At 36.7% G+C, this 19,488-nt stretch overlaps 1 protein-coding gene and 2 long non-coding RNA genes across 5 annotated transcripts in view; 1 reads left to right on the forward strand and 2 right to left on the reverse strand.

Moving 5' to 3' along the window:
* Positions 1-9,937, forward strand: part of LOC127962973 (uncharacterized) — a 54,094-nt gene extending 44,157 nt beyond the window's left edge. Inside the window, exon 3 of the mRNA XM_052562603.1 lies at positions 9,641-9,937. Coding sequence (XP_052418563.1) covers positions 9,641-9,923 — 283 coding nt within the window. The 3' untranslated portion in view covers positions 9,924-9,937. The remainder of the gene's footprint in view (positions 1-9,640) is intronic.
* A 3,163-nt stretch (positions 9,938-13,100) lies between these two features.
* On the reverse strand, positions 13,101-14,701 carry LOC127962975 (uncharacterized). 2 transcript variants are annotated; one of them, XR_008154708.1, is made up of 3 exons: positions 14,650-14,701; positions 14,457-14,521; positions 13,101-13,750 (listed from the first exon to the last, which is right to left on the reverse strand). It is a non-coding gene; the product is annotated as an uncharacterized LOC127962975 (long non-coding RNA). The 2 variants fall into 2 exon arrangements; XR_008154709.1 differs by lacking the exon at positions 13,101-13,750 and adding an exon at positions 13,757-14,126 and having other exon boundaries at positions 14,650-14,700.
* A 75-nt stretch (positions 14,702-14,776) lies between these two features.
* LOC127962974 (uncharacterized) lies at positions 14,777-15,861 on the reverse strand. 2 transcript variants are annotated; one of them, XR_008154706.1, is made up of 3 exons: positions 15,736-15,861; positions 15,037-15,290; positions 14,777-14,873 (listed from the first exon to the last, which is right to left on the reverse strand). It is a non-coding gene; the product is annotated as an uncharacterized LOC127962974 (long non-coding RNA). The 2 variants fall into 2 exon arrangements; XR_008154707.1 differs by having other exon boundaries at positions 15,037-15,280; positions 15,736-15,758.
* Between the last annotated feature and the right edge of the window lie 3,627 nt (positions 15,862-19,488).

Consider the following 19,488-nt stretch of genomic DNA (forward strand, 5'->3'; position numbering starts at 1 on the left):
CTGACGGCACCCATTTACTGCAGAGGATCCACTTGGTGAACAGGTCTTGTAATGCTAAATTTCTCCAAATATTTTCAGAGGAAGAAACTAATTCAGCTAAATCTTGGAAGGTCTGAAGGTGAGTTTTGTCAACTAAGTAATATTTCTTTACTTTTGTATATTTTGGCACATGATGTCTAATGTAAAATCTGCATCTGAAGACAGATCTTTTGAGAATCTGGTCTTCAAGGGCACTTTGGTGCTTTGCAGCATGTGACGCAGTACAAAGACAAGCGTGGAGCAATTGTAGAGGGAGGTGAGTATGGTTGGGGTGGGAGCTTTTAGGAGCATCACTCCATACTCCACAAAACATAAAAGTGATGAGAATACAGCAGGCCAGATGAATGTCAGATCTTTCCTTTGCTGTGGAATCACTCAGATACCTGTTCACACCACATTTAAATATCAAAGGTGGCAACATGTTTCGGAAACCCACATACCTGTGAAACAGTCTGTTTAAGGAAAGATCTGACGAAAGAAAGAATAGCATTAACCCCATTTTGGTCTCATATGTGATTATGACAAACAGCTGCAGTGCCGTTCCTTACAGTCTTTATTACAAAGTAGGTCTTAATTAATTTGTCTGACCTACCTGTTGTGCACCTGGGATAGTGTGAGATTGTTTGGCCGGAGAAAGATTGTATGTGTGTGTGATTACTTGTTCTCTTTAGATGCTCCATCATCTTGCCTCTCCATATACTTCTATTGGGAGGCCACGGTCTTAGCTCATGTGCGATGAGTAATGTTTGTTTGGAGAGTGTGCTGATAGATGAAGACAGCTTATAGGTGCATTTCATGGGAGCGTCTCACACCTGCTTCCAGCATTATACTTATTATATATCTCATCATCTCCCCCTTGTGGTGCATCATAGTACTGCATTAACAATCAAAAAAAATTACTCAGTTTTTACTCAGTTTTTCAGTTGTAGAGAAGGAAATCTATAATATTGGGAGAAAACTATCCATTTTAGCATTATCATTCCTCTCAAAGTAAACAGCTTTTTTGGTGTAGGACTATAGAGAGGATCTAATAGAGAGTGCAAGTGTTAGAGGATCAAGTTTACACACACATCTGCATGGTTGGTTTGGTTCACAGCTTATAACTCTTTATCAAATATTTTTTTGAAATCCCTTTGAAGAAAATGAATGGGGAAAAAAATAGTTCCACGACCAAGGCCCCTGGAAATTAGGTGGCACTGCTGTGCTCTATTATCAGTAGACCTTAGTCAGGGTAGCACCATATATTTTTGACAGGAATTAAAGCGAGGCTGTGAGGGACAGAAGTACAGTTTGTTCAATGGATTGCATTGTTATTAAACACCATACCGATTTGTAGAGTGTGTGCCACTGATTTCTCAGAGCCTTATTTCCATCCTTTAAAATCAGTATGGCGTTAAACCTAACTAGGGTCTATTGAGTAAATAAATCCTTTGGTTAAAAAGAATAGTTCATCCAAAAGGGTTATTTCCGTACAATAGAAGTCAGTGGCTACTGTCAGCTGTTTGGTTACATTAATTTTTAAAGAAGTGTTTTTTTTATGCTCAGCACAATAAATAAACTCATACAGCTTTGGGACAACTTGAAGTGAGTAAATGACAGAATTTTTATTTTTGGGGGAACTATCACTTTAAGACTTAGCTAATTCTCCTTTAGACAAAAGAAAATGTCTGAAACTGTATTAGTGCTTGGACATTTGTGACCATTATACTGATTGCTTTGCATGGACTTTTTGCATGCAATGTATAAAATTGTCACAATCAACAATCTATCTTTGATCACTTGATCACGCGGAGCGATGCTTCACTTACAGATACTGTAACTGAACCTTGCTCAATCCAACACATCATTCAGATCTCACATACACAGCACTATCTTCCTCCACCTCATCGTCAGCCCCATCTGTCCCTACCCTGAATCTGTGCCCCTGACGCCCTTGTCTGTGCCAGCGGGGTGAGAGCCAGGCATGCCATCCATCCTCTCTGCCATGTGGGTTATAAACCTCCGGCAAATGCTGCCAGGACCGTCTCCTGAGGGAAGCTTTTGAATGGCCACTGTTCAGGAACTGTAATTTACAGTGCTGCTCTGATCTCCTCTCCAAATGCCAGTATGAATAATAATGTTCATTTTACTTCATTTTAATATTCAGAGTAGCAAAATGCATTTTACAGAGATGGATTATTTAATCTAAAAAATAGGAGAACTGTGCTATGGCTTTGATCAGGAGGACTGGCGCACTTGTTAGAGCTTGTTAGAATTGCAGATTTGTACTAGCCGTTTAATTTTTTACCATAAGGTTTCATACAGTGATGTTTGTATGCAGCCCGCAGTTGTTTGAAATAATCCTCATTCATTCATGCCTCTCCGAGGCTAAGTTTAAAAAATTTACCTTTACTAATATTGCATCATCTAAATATTTATTTACTTAGTTTACTAAGTGTACTTTTTAGACAGACTATAGGAGATGCTACTGGTTTTAGACTGGAATCCAGGATTCCGAAGGCTCTGTTTTGGAAATAAGACATATTTTAAATCTTTTTAACATTAATCTTACAAAAAAATTATGTGGACTGTGGATATACCATGGTACAGTGAGGATACCAGATGGTAATAGAATGATATATAGCCGACTGAACGGTCATTTTGATTATTATTGTTTATTTATTTTTAATGGAACAAATAATTTTCGTTCAATTTCCGATTTGCTCTTTTTCGTTTTATTACAGTCAATTAGGATGGATTCTGTCAAATGTCTACAAGCACAAACAAACAAATAAATAAAATCACAGAAATATCCCAAATGAGCCTTACGGGCGGGCTATTGCTTTAAGCAACTGTTACGCTTCAGTGTTGCTATTTTTAACTAACCGAAATTATATATATATATTATGTATATATAAAAGAAAACAAAATTGAAAACAAAGCTGAAATAAATTTAAATGTAAATATTAGATGGAAAGCTTAGACTTAAACATGCAAACAAAAATAAAAATAATAAATATTGAAATAAAGATTAAGTACTACAATTAAGTAATGCTAATTAATTTTTTTTTTTTTTTTAATGACAAAAGCAAAAAACACTTATGACCTAAAATAAAATATAAAAAAACCAAAAGCTAATTTAGCAATTTTAATATTTGATATCATTTTTATTATAGTTTAGATTATATATTATCAAAACAGTAATACTAAAATAACACTTATTCTCACGTCGGTGGTCACTCAGATTTCCTTCAACACTGTTGCTTTAAGCTGCTACCACAAGATGGAGCCAGGTGTCTTCACATCACACGCACTACAAAGAGTAACAGGTGTCTCACAGTTTTTTGAGCCATAACCAAATATGCTTTCACCTTCACAACAGAGAAAATGCATTTGAGCTCTTTGATATTGTTGTGACCAAATTATCTATAGACTGCTGCGAAAGAAGCAGGGATGCTAGAGTGAGCTTGTACTATGTCACATTAAAAAAGAGTGTCAAGTTATTAAACATTCATGTTTTTCTCTTGAATAATTCAACATATTTAGTGTGATGTGATATCCCGGTCATACTAAGTAAACATTTACTTGGCTTGGATTCGCCATTCGTATCTTACTGTATGTCCGATATGTTTGTAAATTCACAGTGCATTCAGACTTTCAAATAATTATATTTTTAGGAATGTTGTAATAATTAATATCCTTTTTCATGTAGTTGTTCAAAGTCCTCCGGTTGCCCTATGTAATTATGTATTTCTGAATCACTGCATAGGAAGGTGGAAACAAGATCGTGTGGCATCAACGTAAATCAAACAAACACGCATTTCTATATTTTCTGCTGTCCTCCAACTGACGATCAGCTCTTGTACACTAAAATAAAACTGAGATTATTTTCTGAACAGGCGATTTATATAAGCTTGAGTTATGGTTTCATCCAGTCGGTTGAGATGAGGAGAAGACGAGGCTGTTGCTAGGTAACAGAGCACAGAATGCACAAGCCAAATCGCTTGAATTAGGGCTCGGTTGAGATACTGCACTGATCCCATAGATGGGCTTTATTTAGTCTATGTGAGTTGTGATCAAGTGCTCTCGTCTGGGCTTTGTGTTGCCGGTGCTTTTGTGGTGACATTTCTAAGGTGATTATTTCAAACGCTTCCCAGGCTCATTGTGCGTGAAACGGGATGTGAGAAAGTGTGTCACGTCACAAGAACAGGGTGTGTTTTTTCCTGCTGAAATTGTATTGCTCCAATTGAAATGACATTTTGGAAGACGTTTCATGTTACAGATACTTTATCAATTTTAGTTTACCACGTCTGAAAGAGACAAGGGGGCTTTAACAAGCTAATCTGTGACGTTTATTCTTGATAAAAAAAGATAATTAAGATAATTAAGTCAATAAAAAACATGCACTGTTGCAATAAAATGATAAGAAGCTTCAGGTTTAATGGCACTCAAGGTGTGTTTCATATTTTGCAGCCTCTCATTTCAAATCCCATTTGAGCTGAACAATTAAATACAGGAGACAATTCATCATTGACGACAAATATAATGGATTAACTATCCACTTGTTTATGGTCTGTTTGTACCATAAAATAAATGAAAACCCAATTTTCTGGCATTTTCGCCTTTATTATGATAGGACCGATCAGAGCTGACAGGAATCGAAGTGGGAGAGAGATGGGGACTGGGATCAGAAAAACATCCTCAAGCCGGGATTCGAACTTGTGATGCCTGTAGTGCAGCCGTGCTGTATTTTGGTTTGCTGCCCAAAAGGCTATTGCCACATACAACTCTGCTCTTTTTAAAGGAGTAGTTCACTTCCAGGATAAAAGTCTCCTTATAATTTACTCAACCCTGTGTCATCCAAAATGTTAATGTCTGTCTTTCTTCAGGCAAAAATAAAGTAAGGTTTTTGAGGAAATCATTCCAGGATTTTTCTCTATAAAGTGGAATTCAATGGGAGCCAATGGGTTGAACGTCCAAAATGTATTTTCAATGCAACTACAAATTGCTCTACACAATCCCATCCGAGGAATAAAGGTCTTATCTAGTGAAACAATCTGTCATTTTCTAAAAAACAAAAAAACAAATAACATATTATATACTTTTTAACCACAAATGCCCGTCTTGCATTGGCTCGACTTAATAGGTTACACCAAAAAACTGAACATACAGATGACTTTGTTTCTTCATCTGAACAGATTTGGATAAATGTAGTGCTACTTCACTTATAGATCATCTGTGGTAAATGGGTGCCATCAGATTCAGAGTACAAACAGCTGATAAAAACATCATAATACACAAGTAATCCACACAACCCCAGTCCATCAATTAACATCTTGTAAAATCTGTGTGTTTGTAGGAAACAAATTCATCAGTAAGATGTTTTTTTTTAACTTTAAACCATTCCTGTAGGCTAAAATAGAGTTCTTCTAGCCATAATATTGCTTGTCTGAATCAGGAGAGAAATATGCACAGATCCACACTTTTTACAAGCAGAAACAGTCAAGAACTGTTCTAAACAAGCATGTCAGTGTACCTTGATGTAAGAGGACAACAGCAAATTGACTTTTGCACTGGAGGAAGCGTTGGATTATGGATTCAATAATGAACTTTCCAAACATGCAGACTGGAGTTGTGTTAACTGTCTGTGGGATAGTAACTATTAAACTATTAGTAAAGTATCCCTGTAAAAACTTGTGTTTGCTCTGGAAAGGATGATTCACAATTGAGATATATATCTAGATTTCATTTGAAAATCGCCTTGTAAGTGGGTGTGTAATTCCTGCAGTTTGGACATTTGGATTGCCTATTGCACATACAGAATGTCTCTGAGTGTGACAGTTAAATGTACATCTAAGATTACAGCTGTGAAAGGTGTCTTTTTGTTGAGTGAACCTTGTGCATCCAACAACAGGAGGGAGAAATTAGAAATTCAACGGTGTACAGTCACCATGGAGACCACTATTAGGATGACAAGGACACTATATTTTGTGGGAGCGGAGATGTCTCGCAGGTTCATGCCTCTTGGTTAGCTTTTAATTAGTTGGGAATAAAATACAAAACTTAAACAGAGAGGTCAGGGTCTGCTGATTTACCTTGGATTGAGGTACTACTAGAAAACTACTGTTTTTATGTGATCAAACACAGACCTGTTAGGAGGAGGGACAGAGAAAGACCAACACAAACACAGAGAGACAAATACCAGTCTAGACATTAAGTATTTTAAATTTATTTTATCATAAAGTTTATGAAATGAAATGGCTTATGAAAGACAGTGGGAATCTGTCACTGGAAAACAGCAACAAACAGCCAGCATAAACATTTATATATAATTTTTATTTGTTCATTATGTCTACAGTATGAACTCATCTTACACATAAGGCTTCACTATGTAGTGAATACTGAATGAGTTAATAAACAAGCAGTTTCAAACACAGTATGATGAAAATATCCTATGATTTTTAAAGACACAAGGAGAGGCAAAATTCAAATTTTCTTTGCTTTCCTCGTACAGAGCTTACAACAAAAAGGAAAACTTAAATAAATAGTTAAATTAAATTTCATTTATGCATTTAGCAGTCGCTTTTATCCAAAGCGACTTACATTGCATTCAGGCTAACTATTTACTAACATGTATTCCTGGGGATTTGAACACCCAACCTTGCGCTTGTTAACACAATGCATCTACCACTTGAGCTACAGAAACACATATATGTTATTTTGTTCGTATAAATATTATAACACTGAGATTCTAGTTTTTGTTAATATTTTGAATTAGATTTTTATATTTTCAGCTTTCATGTTCATTTTTATTAATATTTTAGTAATTTTGCTCTTCACTTTTATAAGTTTTTGTTGTATTTCAGTGACTATATAATTTTTTTATTCATTTTAATTTCAGTTTTGTCTTATTTATTTTAGTAAATCAGTTTAAACTAAATGATAATATGAAATGATTTCAGTAAAGTTTGACTTCAACATGTTGCTAATCTACAGTACCTGTAATGGTGTGATTCTCTAGTAAGCATAAAACAGTATAAAGTGAAATATGTTTATAATGTCTGCCTAGGATTTTAATTAATTAATTAATTTACTGAGCTCTGTGCAATGCATTCTGGGACTGCACTCTCTGTGAACAATACATTTGATTCTGCCAAAATAAGGTGTCTTAAGAGGCAACCTAATTGAGTAGACTACCTTGATGACTATGACTAGGTTTTGGAACAGAGTAACAGTTCCTCTGTCAGCACAGTCAGGCCAACTGCTGCTCTGACCACTCCCATGCTTTTCATAAGCCTTATTCAACAGAATATAATGAAAACGTGTTGACATCTGATGAATGCATATGGTACAGTACTTCCCCTGTGCTTCTTTCATTCTACCATTGTCTTTTTCTCTCCCCGACACACTTTCTCTCATTTTGTCACCTTTGCACACACACACATACGCTGTTTTTTTCCATCTCCTCCATGGAGCACAACTGTACATTCGCATTCTGAGTAATTGGCCATTGAGGATGGACACTGGTGTGTGTGTGTGTGTGTGTGTGTGTCGTTTTATTTATAGTAGACCTCAATATAGGGCACCTGTTTAAGTGTACTACTTCACCTACTCATCTCAGCTGCTATAAGTGTACACTACCCAGATGTATCTTTAATTGGGGCAAAAATCACCATGTTCCACACAAGCACACCCTGAAGACGGTGAAGATCATTAAAGTCATCAAACATGAAGCCGTCAACTGTATTTCCTATTTTCATAATCTGTGCTTCCTAAATCATTCGTTTCTATTCACTTTTGAGGGAGAGAGAGGAGAAACGTCTTTTCATTCATCTTTATGTACTGTTTTGCGATAATAACCTCAATCTGGAATGATCTACTGGCTCAGTGGACTATTGCTGTTTCCATCATCATTTTTATTAGCCGCATCCATTTTCCCTCCCTTTTCCGCTGTGTGAAATCTCTCACTTAGCAGTTGACTATTATTAGCAGGTCCTTTCGGGCTTTTAAATTGTTCTGCTCATTAATTTTAAGCAGATTAAGTGACATCACGGAATGCCTCACTTCTCACATTTTGTTGGGTGCGGTTGTTCACTATGGATAGTTTATCCAAATAATGTTGTGACATGTTTTAGGAGAGTACAAGGTTTAGTTCAGGTTGATTTAAAGACAATTGCATCCTGTATTACACCTGCACAAACATCTTTGAACTCTGACAGCTTTGTTCCACTGATCCTGTCTTGTCTTTTTGTGACAATTTGTGTCGTTACCAGGCCAACAAGCACATTCTCTGGCACACGCCTGTCAGTAGAGCTTGCACACGCGCTGGAAGAGTGAGTTTTAAACACCAATTATCTATGAGCTCAAAGTCAACTCAACAAGCTGCTCCCAGAATAGAGACGCTTGCACTTGGTACAGGTGTCTATTATGCGTGAAAAAGATGTTACAATGCTTGAAATTAATATCCCTCAAACATTCTGAGTTTTTCTTTATTTGACGTGTAAGTTAAAACATTGAGGACGGGACTTTTATTCATATTTTACTGAGGTAGAAAAATTAAAGGGCGTAGTGACGTCAGCAAAAAAGAAAAGCTTTTTTTCAATGATGTTTTTATTTCTTCCTTTATATTTTGCAACAGCGCGAACCGAAGAATAGTTCAAATAGGCCTTTATTAAGAAAAATCATTTATCCTTTTGATTTCAAGTAAACTTTACTTTGATGTACTCACTGCAAAGGAATTACGTAAAACAAAGTCTCAAACGAGAAGACGTTTTAAATTTATTTTAGTCCTGCGGCTGGTTTACGTAGTGAACAGTTCAAACTTTGTGAAATTAAATGCTTTCATTCCCCTTTGTAATCGCTCGTTGATTGACAAAACTTGAATGTTGACGCTATATCCTAACCTACGGTATTACGAAAAATAAAGTAACCTATTCGAATCGTATTTGCATGTCTATAGGGGTTATTTGTCTCGCTTTCAGGTGAATTTGCGCACTGTGTCGTTTGGAGAGGCAGCACGCGCTCAGACACATTCGCGCTGTGCATGGTGAGGGGTGGCCAGGCGCGCGAGAGAGCCAACCTTAAACAAACCACATCCGCGCCTCACAGCACACACAGTGAAGATGGAGCTTGTTGAACACTGTCATTGACGCGTGGAAAGATTAAAAAAAGATACAAAAAAAAAAAATTAGATTAAGTGAGAAGGAAGAGTGACGAAAGAGGTCAAAACAGACCTGGAAAGATTTTAAAACGATGGCTTTTTAGTTTTACCACGGTGTACTGAAAATGGGAGCTGATTTCTACTGTTCCTCAGAAAAGAGTTTGCTCTCCTCCTGTTAAAAATAACATCTTCATGGGATGTACGACTGGATATTCGGATTATAAACGGTTTTTATTCCCCATTTTGCTTTCAGGTAATGTTACTTTTGGTGTTTTGCAGGGACGTTGGAGTAAGCTAAACGTGTTGCGCGTGCTTGGAGCATTTAACGGTCATTTAATAACACGTCGTTTGTCATAGCAAGGAAACTCTTGCTGTTCGGATGCTTATTTGCAGTTCACAGTGTGGAAGTAAACGCACTTTTTTTCAACCTGGCTTAGATCTCTCTGTTTTTGGTTCACACAGAATGGCTCGCTTCGGAGACGACGTTCCCGGTCTGCTGGGAGCCGGGGATGGGGGTTCGGAGCGCAGTCGGAACCGGGATGCACCGGCGGTATCCACAGGTGGAGTTTCACCAGCCTTCAAACAGACCAAAGCGCAACGAGCCCGAACCATGGCCCTGTACAACCCCATCCCGGTCCGACAGAACTGCTTCACCGTCAACAGATCGCTCTTCATCTTTGGAGAGGACAACATCGTTAGGAAGTATGCTAAGAAGATCATAGAATGGCCATATCCTTTTGTCTAAACGGTAAAACACGTCCTGCCCCCTAAAACACACACTAGATGTTGACAGCAACAAGTATTTTCAAAAGCGCATGCAACTCCTGTGTTCAGTTCTGCTGACCTGAAACTCAAAATTGTTTAATCATAATCAAATTTATTGGTTAAATATGTTAAAATCTCGACATGAATTTGAGTTCACTTGCTTACATATGGCTCATGTAAAGAAACGTTAGGGTCATAGTACTCAAAAATTTATAAATAAACTGTGATAAACGACAGTAAAATAAGGCTTAAAGTAAAATCTCTCTCTCTCTCTCTCTCTCTCTCTCTCTCGGTCTATATATATATATATATATATATATATATATATATATATATATATATATATATATATATATATATATATATATAGACATTAGTATAGCATAAAAATAAGCTAAAAAGAGTTTAGTAATTAAATCGTTTTTTTTAAAGACAATTATATAGTTTTTTATCAAATATTAAATGTCTAAGAATTTGAAGCATGTTTTAAAATTATGTTTTAAAAAATAAAAATGTTTTTAAAGATTTATTTTTAAATAATCTCTTTCTCAGTGACCCACAACATAGTGATTTGCATGTGCATGATCTGTTAAAAGGTTTGTGCGTGAGATTGTACTCATTGACCTGGTACTGACACAAAAGCAAAACATTATGTATATTACTTGTAAATGTACTGAAGATTTCAAAACACTTTTTTGTTTTACACTACATAATTCATTGAACTGACTTGCTTTCAGGACCATGGACAGAGACCACATACATGAACGTTTTTCATTATGTTTTCAAACTCAGAAAAAAATCAATAGCCTCAGGAGCAGGGTTTTACAATTCAGCATTAAGAATATTTTTTAACATTACAGATTACAATCTGTGCGTAAGTGTCTTCTATTGATGATGAGGTTTATGTTTTGTTATGAGCTCTATTTGTAATTAAGGCTCCGTCAAGATGGTTCCTGATGATGAAAAGACATATAAACAATCATTGATGATTTTGTCAGAAGAGGGAGGAGAGATCTACAACATAATCCTCACAGGAGGTGTTTGGACGCTTGTCATTGAATACAGACTTCAAAGTGCAATAGTGTGATTAAAAAAAACACCTTCTCTTTGATGCAAATGAGATTAGTCAGTGACAGGAGATGATAAGTCCATCGACCATAGTTGTCACATGTGTGCACTACTGGAACAATTGTTGGGTTTTCATTTGCCCTTTTTTAATGTCACAGCAGACTGTCCAGACAAGACCGTGTGGCTTAGCGTTTACTTAAATTAGGCAGCACTCCGTGACTAAGGCCCAATCCCAATTCTACCCCTTAGCCCTTCCCCTTAGAAAAGAGAATCAAGACACCCCTACCCCTTCACGTGAACGTGCGAAATGGAGGGGTTGTGGTATTTCGATTCTCTTTTGGTTGGAGGGGTAAGTGTAAGGGTAAGGGCCAGACAGCCCTTCAAACTAAGATTTTTTGCAACCACACTTCAAACGAAGGGGTATGACTTATCTCGACAACATGGCTGCTACAGCGAACAAAAAGACACATAAATGTAAGCTTTTTTGGCATAAATAAAGATTTTAATGAAAAGTAATCATTTTTTTTATGTTACATTCAATTGTGAGTTCATATTAACGGTCATGTTACTCAAAGAAATGTTTGCAAAAAATCGCTGATATTTGCTGACGTTGTATCATTACAGACTGCATGATAGTGCCACAGCATATTTCTGATCAGGGCAATAACTGTCTTAGACTAATCCCCCCAATAATTAGAAATCGCTAACCATTTTCTCAAATATTGCCTATTCGAGAGAGAACGAGAGAGAGAGAGAGAGAGAGAGAGAGAGAGAGAGAGATGGAAGTTGCGTGTATTCGCAACTGTGCGTTTATCTTTTTAGAGTGAGTTTACTTAAAAACAGCGATGGGATCCTCTCGTTGCTGGAAAATATAATGTAGCGTAAAAGTCGTGGGGCAGCGTTGACAAGTTTATTTTCTCCTGGATGTGTGAGCTGCGCGATTTCTGATATGTGTGTGTGTCAGTAAGCAGCTCATTAACAGAACGAAAATTAAAGGCTCTAATGCACACCAGCACACCAGTATATGTGTGTATTGTAAGAGTTAGATGATGAATGATGGCGTGTGACGTCATGGTAGTGGCGTCTTCTCCCCTACCCCTTGACACTCTGTTTTAAGGGACATGGGGAAGGGGTAAGCGGAGGGGTAGGGGAAGGGGTATAAAATAGAATTAGGATTGGGCCTAACTGTAAAGGATCAGTAAAAGCCTTTCTGTAATCCAGTAAAAAAAAAAAGCTACAAAAAAAAAGTGACAGTGACATGACATACAGCCAAGTATGGGGACCCATACTCGGAATTCGTGTTCCACTTTTAACCCATCCAAAGTGCACACACACAGCAGTGAACACACACAAACCATGAACACACACCCAGAGCAGTGGGCAGCCATTTATGCTGCGGCGCCTGGGGAACAGTTGGGGGTTCAGTGCTTTGCTCAAGGGCACCTCAGTCGTGGTATTGAGGGTGGCAAGAGCTATGTATATGCACTCCCACCACCTACAATTCCTGCCGGCCCAAGACTCAAACTCACAACCCTTGGATTGCGAGTCCGACTCTATAACCATTAGGCCATAACTTCCCCTTAGTCACATACACTCTAAAAACTGCTGGGTTGAAAACAACCCAATTTGGGTTATTTTGACAACCCAGCGCTGGGTCAAAAAGGGACGAACCCAGCGCTGGGTTGTTTTAACCCAACCAGTTGGGTTATCATATTTAACCCAGCCTGCTGGGTTGCCTTTTTTATAGTTCAAAATGACTATATTGCAGGGTTTAAAAAAACAGAGCGGGTGTTTTTTTTATCAGTGTATTTCAGAAGGAAAACTACTGTATTTAGAAAATGTTCGATATCATTTCGAATGTGCTTGATAAGGCAGCGTTTGTGAGCTCAGTACCGCTCTGCAGCCGTTACCGGAGAAACCTACCTCTCTCGCTCTTAGCGCCTCCTGCTGGCAGAAAATAAACTCGCAGAGTGCAGCCATGTGGGGAAACGATGCATTTCTACGTTAAAATTAACCCAAATTGAGTTAGGCATTAAACCTACAAATGTTGTTCATTTTAAATATCACTTTTACACACAAATAATAATTACCAAAAGGAAAATATTTATTAAAAACGAGAGAAAAGTCAAAAAGTAACATGTTAGAAGAAATGCAGAAAAGGATGGCATTAACAGCTCCAGAGTTCATAAAGCATTGAACATTTGATGAATATAACTTAAGATCAAATTGGACTTTGTTCAATTGTATATATTGTATAAAAATATACGAAAACACATACAATAAATTTACAATTAGTTAGGTTTTTTTCCAACTATTCTGGCATGACAGTACACAAATAAATCACAACATTAACTTTGATATTCTAACACTTAACAGACGCATGTGTGTGTGTGTGTGTGTGTGAAAGAATGTGAGCAGGTGTATGAATGACAGAGTGTAAACTCTTCTACTAAACAACACAGAAAAAGCATTTAACTTTTTTTTTTTTTAACAAATTATACACTTACAGTTTGTTTCAAAGTCCATGAATACAGATCATGCATCACAGTCAATTTTCACGATCTCTTTAGCATAACTGAAGTAATCATGAAGAAACCCCATCTGCACAGCATCTGACATCTTCTACATCATCCAGGGCAGCGTCCTTCTTTAAAACCACCGCTGCATCAGTTAAGGGGAAAGAAGATTCTCCTCTCTGACCAGCATTCATCCAGTCACCGCCTGTTCTTCATCAGTGGCCTAAGAGAAACACATTTGAAAAAATTAAACATTTAATTAAACTATCCATTTTCAGGTAGAGGTGTATTCACATCCGTAAGGATAGGTAAATAATCGGTTTTAAAGTTTCAACACTTTGTGCGGTTGTTTAATGTCTCAGTCCACCACAGCGCTCCAGAATGCTATAATGGCAGCACTAGTGTGAGGACATGCGATATTGTTTGAATAAATATTGCTTTCAGAAAGCTTCTTTACTGAAACATTAAAACAGACATGACATTCACATACCTCACAATATTCATGTACGTGGAGGGCTGCTCTTCAAACCGTTAGTTCACCAAATAATTAAAATGTTTATAATTTACTTTCCTCATGTTTTTCCAGACTCATACAAAATCTGCTAATTTTTTGGAAAACGTATGAATATATTTAATATTCTCTTTTTGTGTCCTCCATTGCTGGTCTGGGAGACCAGTATTTTATTTTGAACATACATGTTTGCTATCATATAATTTAAGATGTATTCATATATAAATATCAGAATTTACTTCTACAATAACTCTATATTTATGAAGCTTGAAAATACTGATTATCTAAACTATAAATGGATTAACAAATATTATGAGAAAACTAAAAATATATTAATTTATGTTGTAAAGACAGACAAAAGTCTTATAGGTTTGGAATGACTTGAGGGCAAGTAAATTATTTTTTGTGTGAACTTTACCTCTAAGAGCGAAGACCAAGAATAATGACTCTCCAAATCAGACAACTCCAAAGTTGGTTTGAGTTCTGCAATAAAAAACACAGACATCAATGGTCTTAATGAAATGAGCACGTAATCACACTGTTGTTGCATTAAAATGTGAAGTAAACTGGCAGGAGACGACAGAAAAATTTATTTTCTAAAAATAACTTACATAAAACCTCAAAGGAATGATGCTCTCCCATGTCTCTTGCTTTTAACATCTACAAAAACAAAAAACAAACATTATTTTACTCTTAGTAAATCACAACAACTGATAACATGAAATATGAAGTTTACTTGCCTTAAACGATCTTTCCCTCTCTTCAGAAGAAGCTGAGAAAACCACCTCCTCACACAAGCAGACTTGTGTGTCCTTAACTCCAGTTAGTTTGAGTTCTGCAAAGAGGGACATCAATGGTTTCAATAAAATATTAACATATACATACATACATATATAAAATCACACTGTTTTTGCATCAAAATGTGAAGTTAACAGGCAGGACACAACAGAAACATTAATTTTCTAAAAAAAAAAAAAAGTAATAATAATTTAACTCACATCAGTCTCAAAAGAATGAAGTTATCTTGTCTCTGGATTTCAACATCTAAAAAAACACACACATTATTTTAGTCTTAGTAAAAATAAAGATAACTTGATGTTATTCTGAAGTTTACTCTCCTTAAACCGTCTGTCCCTCTCTTCAGAAGAACACCTCCTCCTCATCCTCACACAGGTCTGTGACTCCTCACACAAACAGCTTCTGTGTCTTTAACTCTCAGCGCGAGGACAATGAAGGCAGGAGCTGGACAAGTCTGAAATATTACATGTAAAACATACTTTTAACAGTTACCACTTCAACAGCCTCAAAATAATTATGCTAGTCTTTACTACACAATGCCGTTTCCTTTAGGAGACAAACATACATTCAGTTTAACCGCGAAAAAAAAAGACAAATTCACATGAGCGTAACCGTGACCATAACCGTCTGTTAACGCCTCAAAGAGAACAGATAATGTAAAATCTTATGTAAATATGACAAAATACATTCACAGACGTTATATTCAAAGTACATCCTCCGTTCAGTAACGTTACATGAGGCAGTTAAGACCTCCGTGTTCGAGGCGAAAACCGCGTCCGTTTTTTTATATATAACGTTAAGCTCCTTTGTTTCCGCCTTTCATAAAACCTTCCGCCTTTCATACAACCAGGTAAACAATAAAAGATAACTTTACATTTTGAATATTTAACGTTACTTACCATAGTCTTTCACTCGCTTCTCGCTTCCATCACGCTGAGAAAATGGCGGCTGCTCGCACAGGAGACGTACGATTTTGACGTGACGTGCGTGCTCTCCTTCACGTCCGCGTCCTTAACCCACCCCGCTGGGTTAAAAAAGAAAGTTATTTTCAACCCAAACTTGGGTTAAAACATCCCAAAGTCCTATCCAACGGCCTCAACCCAGCAGTTGGGTTGAAAAAACAACCCAGCGTTTTTTAGAGTGTAGTTTGCTGGTTTAAAGCAGTAGTGTTTGAGATTTAAGGTAATTTTAGGGAAAAGTAAGAGTGTTGTTTGATGAAAGCCATTGCCAGGTGCAACACAGTATGTACTTATGTAGATATTACAATAATTCTATTGGACTTAAAAAGTCTTTATTAGCACTTCAACAATTTAAGGCCTTATTAAATCAGAGCAAAAAGTCATGACATTTCAAAAAATGTAATATTTTTGTCTTGTTTCCCAATACAAATATCATAAAAGCCCTGAAATGAAGATACATATACTTTAGATGAAAAATGAAAATAATAAGGCTTATTTTTTGACAAATGTATCAAAATTAAGTGAGCTTATGCTTTAAAACATGATCAAATAATTGTCAATTGGGTATGGAACTTGTTCTTGGCTTAATCATCACTTCATTTTGATTGATTTCACATAAAACAAGACTCATTATCTTATGTAATTATAATAATTTTCTAAATTAAATGTATTTTAATTTTTGTTGTTTAATTTTTAAACACTTGTACTGGAAAATTTAAGAATCTTCAAACATTTTTCACTGGAAAACATGAAAAAATACTAAGGAAGAGTATCAATTTTTGCAGTGTGATCAGAAGGTACAATAAAAGTTATTCCCATATTATACCATTCATTCCCTTATGCTAAAACCTTCAATACCCATAATGCACTTTTGCACTTTTTGGTGCCACCCATCTGTTTATCCAATTTGCTTTGGGTGGGAATTAAAATATACAGAACTTTGATCTCTAGTTTTAATAAGAGCCCTAGACCTGTCAAAAGTTCTCTGGTTGACTTTTTGCATCATCAGGGAGACTTATGGTAAAAAATACATTTACTTTTTACATTTATGGATTTAGCAGACGCTTTTATCCAATGCGACTTACCGTGCGTCCAGGCTATACATATTTTTTTTTCCAGTATGTGTGTTCCCTGGAAATTTAACCCACAACCTTTTGTGCTGCTAACGCAATGCTCTACCACTGAGCCACAGTGACAAATAAATGGGGATATCTGAATGCATGTAACATAGAGAAAGAGTACACATTGTTCATTCACGAATACTTACGACTTAGTAGCAATACAAAACTGGTTGAAAATTGGTGGACCTACACTTTCAACATCCAAAAATATAGCTGTATGGTTATTTATTTTTTATTTTTGAGTGACCTTTGATGTAAAATTTGAAATGAGAAAAGCAGCTATTTGCTCCCACATCTAAAAACAAATGTTAAAGTGCCAAATGGGTATGCATGCTAAAAAGAGAAACTTCTCAATATGCAGACGAGGGCTGTAAAGTGTGAACTAATCTGAGCCTTACACAGAAGTGTAATTACCAAAGAAGAAAGACTTTCAATAATGTGTCAGTGTATGTGTTTTGTTTTCAGCTGACTCCAATCCTGCCTTGTGTTGAATGTCATTCCTGTTGTTTTGAATGCCACTAAGGAGGGATAAAATTAGAGCGGGCACATGCTGCGATCATGTGACAAAAGGTTCGGTTGTTTATTGATGCCTGTTGTAAGACAGTAACATGCTTAATGTTAAAAGCTGTTCAGCAATCTAATGATGAAAGATGGAGAGCGATTGAGGCTGGTGATATCATGGAAATGTGCTTGTCTGCGCTGATTGATAAGTCTTTGTGCGTTCCCTCTTTCATTTGCGACATCGTGACTCAGAATGTGTGTGTGCCCCTGCATGGTAAATTCAATTATAGCATCTATCTGGCTCTCATGTACCTAATGACCCACTTGTGACATAATGCAAGTGTCAGTGTCTGCGATCACTTTAGGCAGATTTTAAGCATATGGTCACACATCTCTCGCTCTTAGACCGAGAGCTTCAGGGGACTGAAGAGACAGAGGCTCTGCTAATGGTGTGGTAATGACTTGGCATTGCCCCAAAATAAATGCAAGAGTCTTTTCCTTAGAGAAAGGAGCAAACTACATCCCTATGTGAGTGATTCTCAAGTGTATTACAAGAAAATATCGTGATTAAATATATGTTGTAGACTCATTATGTTTTGAAGTTGGAGTCATTAAAAGCCAATAGTAATACGTTGTGAGGAATTTAAGAGATTTGATCCAAAACCCAGCAAACTGCCTATAGAGGGAACATTTTAAAGCATCATAAGGTGGGGCACTGAGACAAAGAATGTTCTGAAAGCACGGCATCTTAATTATGCTACCTTTCAAGGTACATCGTTTTGAGAAAGAAACAAAAAATTCAAGGGTGAGAGAAATGTTGATTAACACGTCAGAAACATTGTTATTGCCCAACTCTATTGAGATAAGTTGTTAGTAATGTTTTTTTTTTTTTTTTTTGTGCGACAAGAAGAGATATTGGCTACTGTATATAGGTTTTCTAAATCCCTCACTTATTAAGAATAGGGTGACCATACGGCCCATTTTTATGAAACATGTCCTTGCCAGGATTTCTATATAGCCTAAAATATCCAGGTTTTGGCTGTTTGCACTGCGCTATCTATAGAGACAGGAATAAAAAGGACTTAGCTTGTAAGAGTGTGTTGTAAATAGATATTTCACTTTTGAGTCATGTACACGTTCATCGACCCGCGGGCTTCCCGACGTTTTTTACAACTATTTTCCCCCAATATACAGCTACTCTACACTAACAAGATAATGTGTTTATTCAGAGGACGTGTGCAGGAAAAAGTGGAAAAGCCTCGAATGCTCGGTCAACATCAGCCATCTTGCAAACAGACAACCACCTAGCACTTGCCCCTCCCACAAGAAGCGGATTTCACCTCGGACGCGGGTCAATTTTGCTTCAAACTCTTGCTTTCTCCGCACGTCCATTTCGCTCTAGATGCGCAAATGCATTAAAAAATGTTCAAGTGGCAAACTAGACACGGGTTTGGTGTGAATGCAACATTATAGAAGGTCACTAGGTTTTGGAAAATCTCTTCTGGCATATTTGTAAGCTTTATTTTTTGTTTGTAATTTTTTTTTTATTGTAACTGTCTCCTGTTCTGAATGTGTGACAGCACCATGCATTGATTTTCTTTTTCAAATACATAAAATGCAACATGTATTTTGAAATACAATGTAATGAACGTTATTGTGTAAATAAGTTCATATGTCTAACCCAAATACTGCATTTCTGTTACAAGCATCCTAAATGAATGGTACTTGTTATATCATGTTTCACTGTATGACAGCTGTGGCAGACCAGGACAAGTATTACCTCCTGGCATGTCTCATAATTATAATGCAGCCAAACAATATAGGGAACAGCTGTTGAATAAGACTTTTCTAGGTGCATTTCGATTTCAAACAAAGATATTGTGACCTTTGTGCAAGGGCAAAATAGCTCCCATGCTAGTCTGTCAAGTGTTTTTTGAATGTTTTTCTAGATGCTGATTACATCAGTCAAGATCTCATCGAGATACTAGTGTTTATGTTGTTATGGTTTTCACAAGGTTACACTGAAGCTATTACACGTACATTTACATTTAATCATTTAGCAGACGCTTTT

The sequence above is a fragment of the Carassius gibelio genome, chromosome B8 (assembly GCF_023724105.1).
Source record: "Carassius gibelio isolate Cgi1373 ecotype wild population from Czech Republic chromosome B8, carGib1.2-hapl.c, whole genome shotgun sequence".
Lineage (NCBI taxonomy): Eukaryota > Metazoa > Chordata > Actinopteri > Cypriniformes > Cyprinidae > Carassius > Carassius gibelio.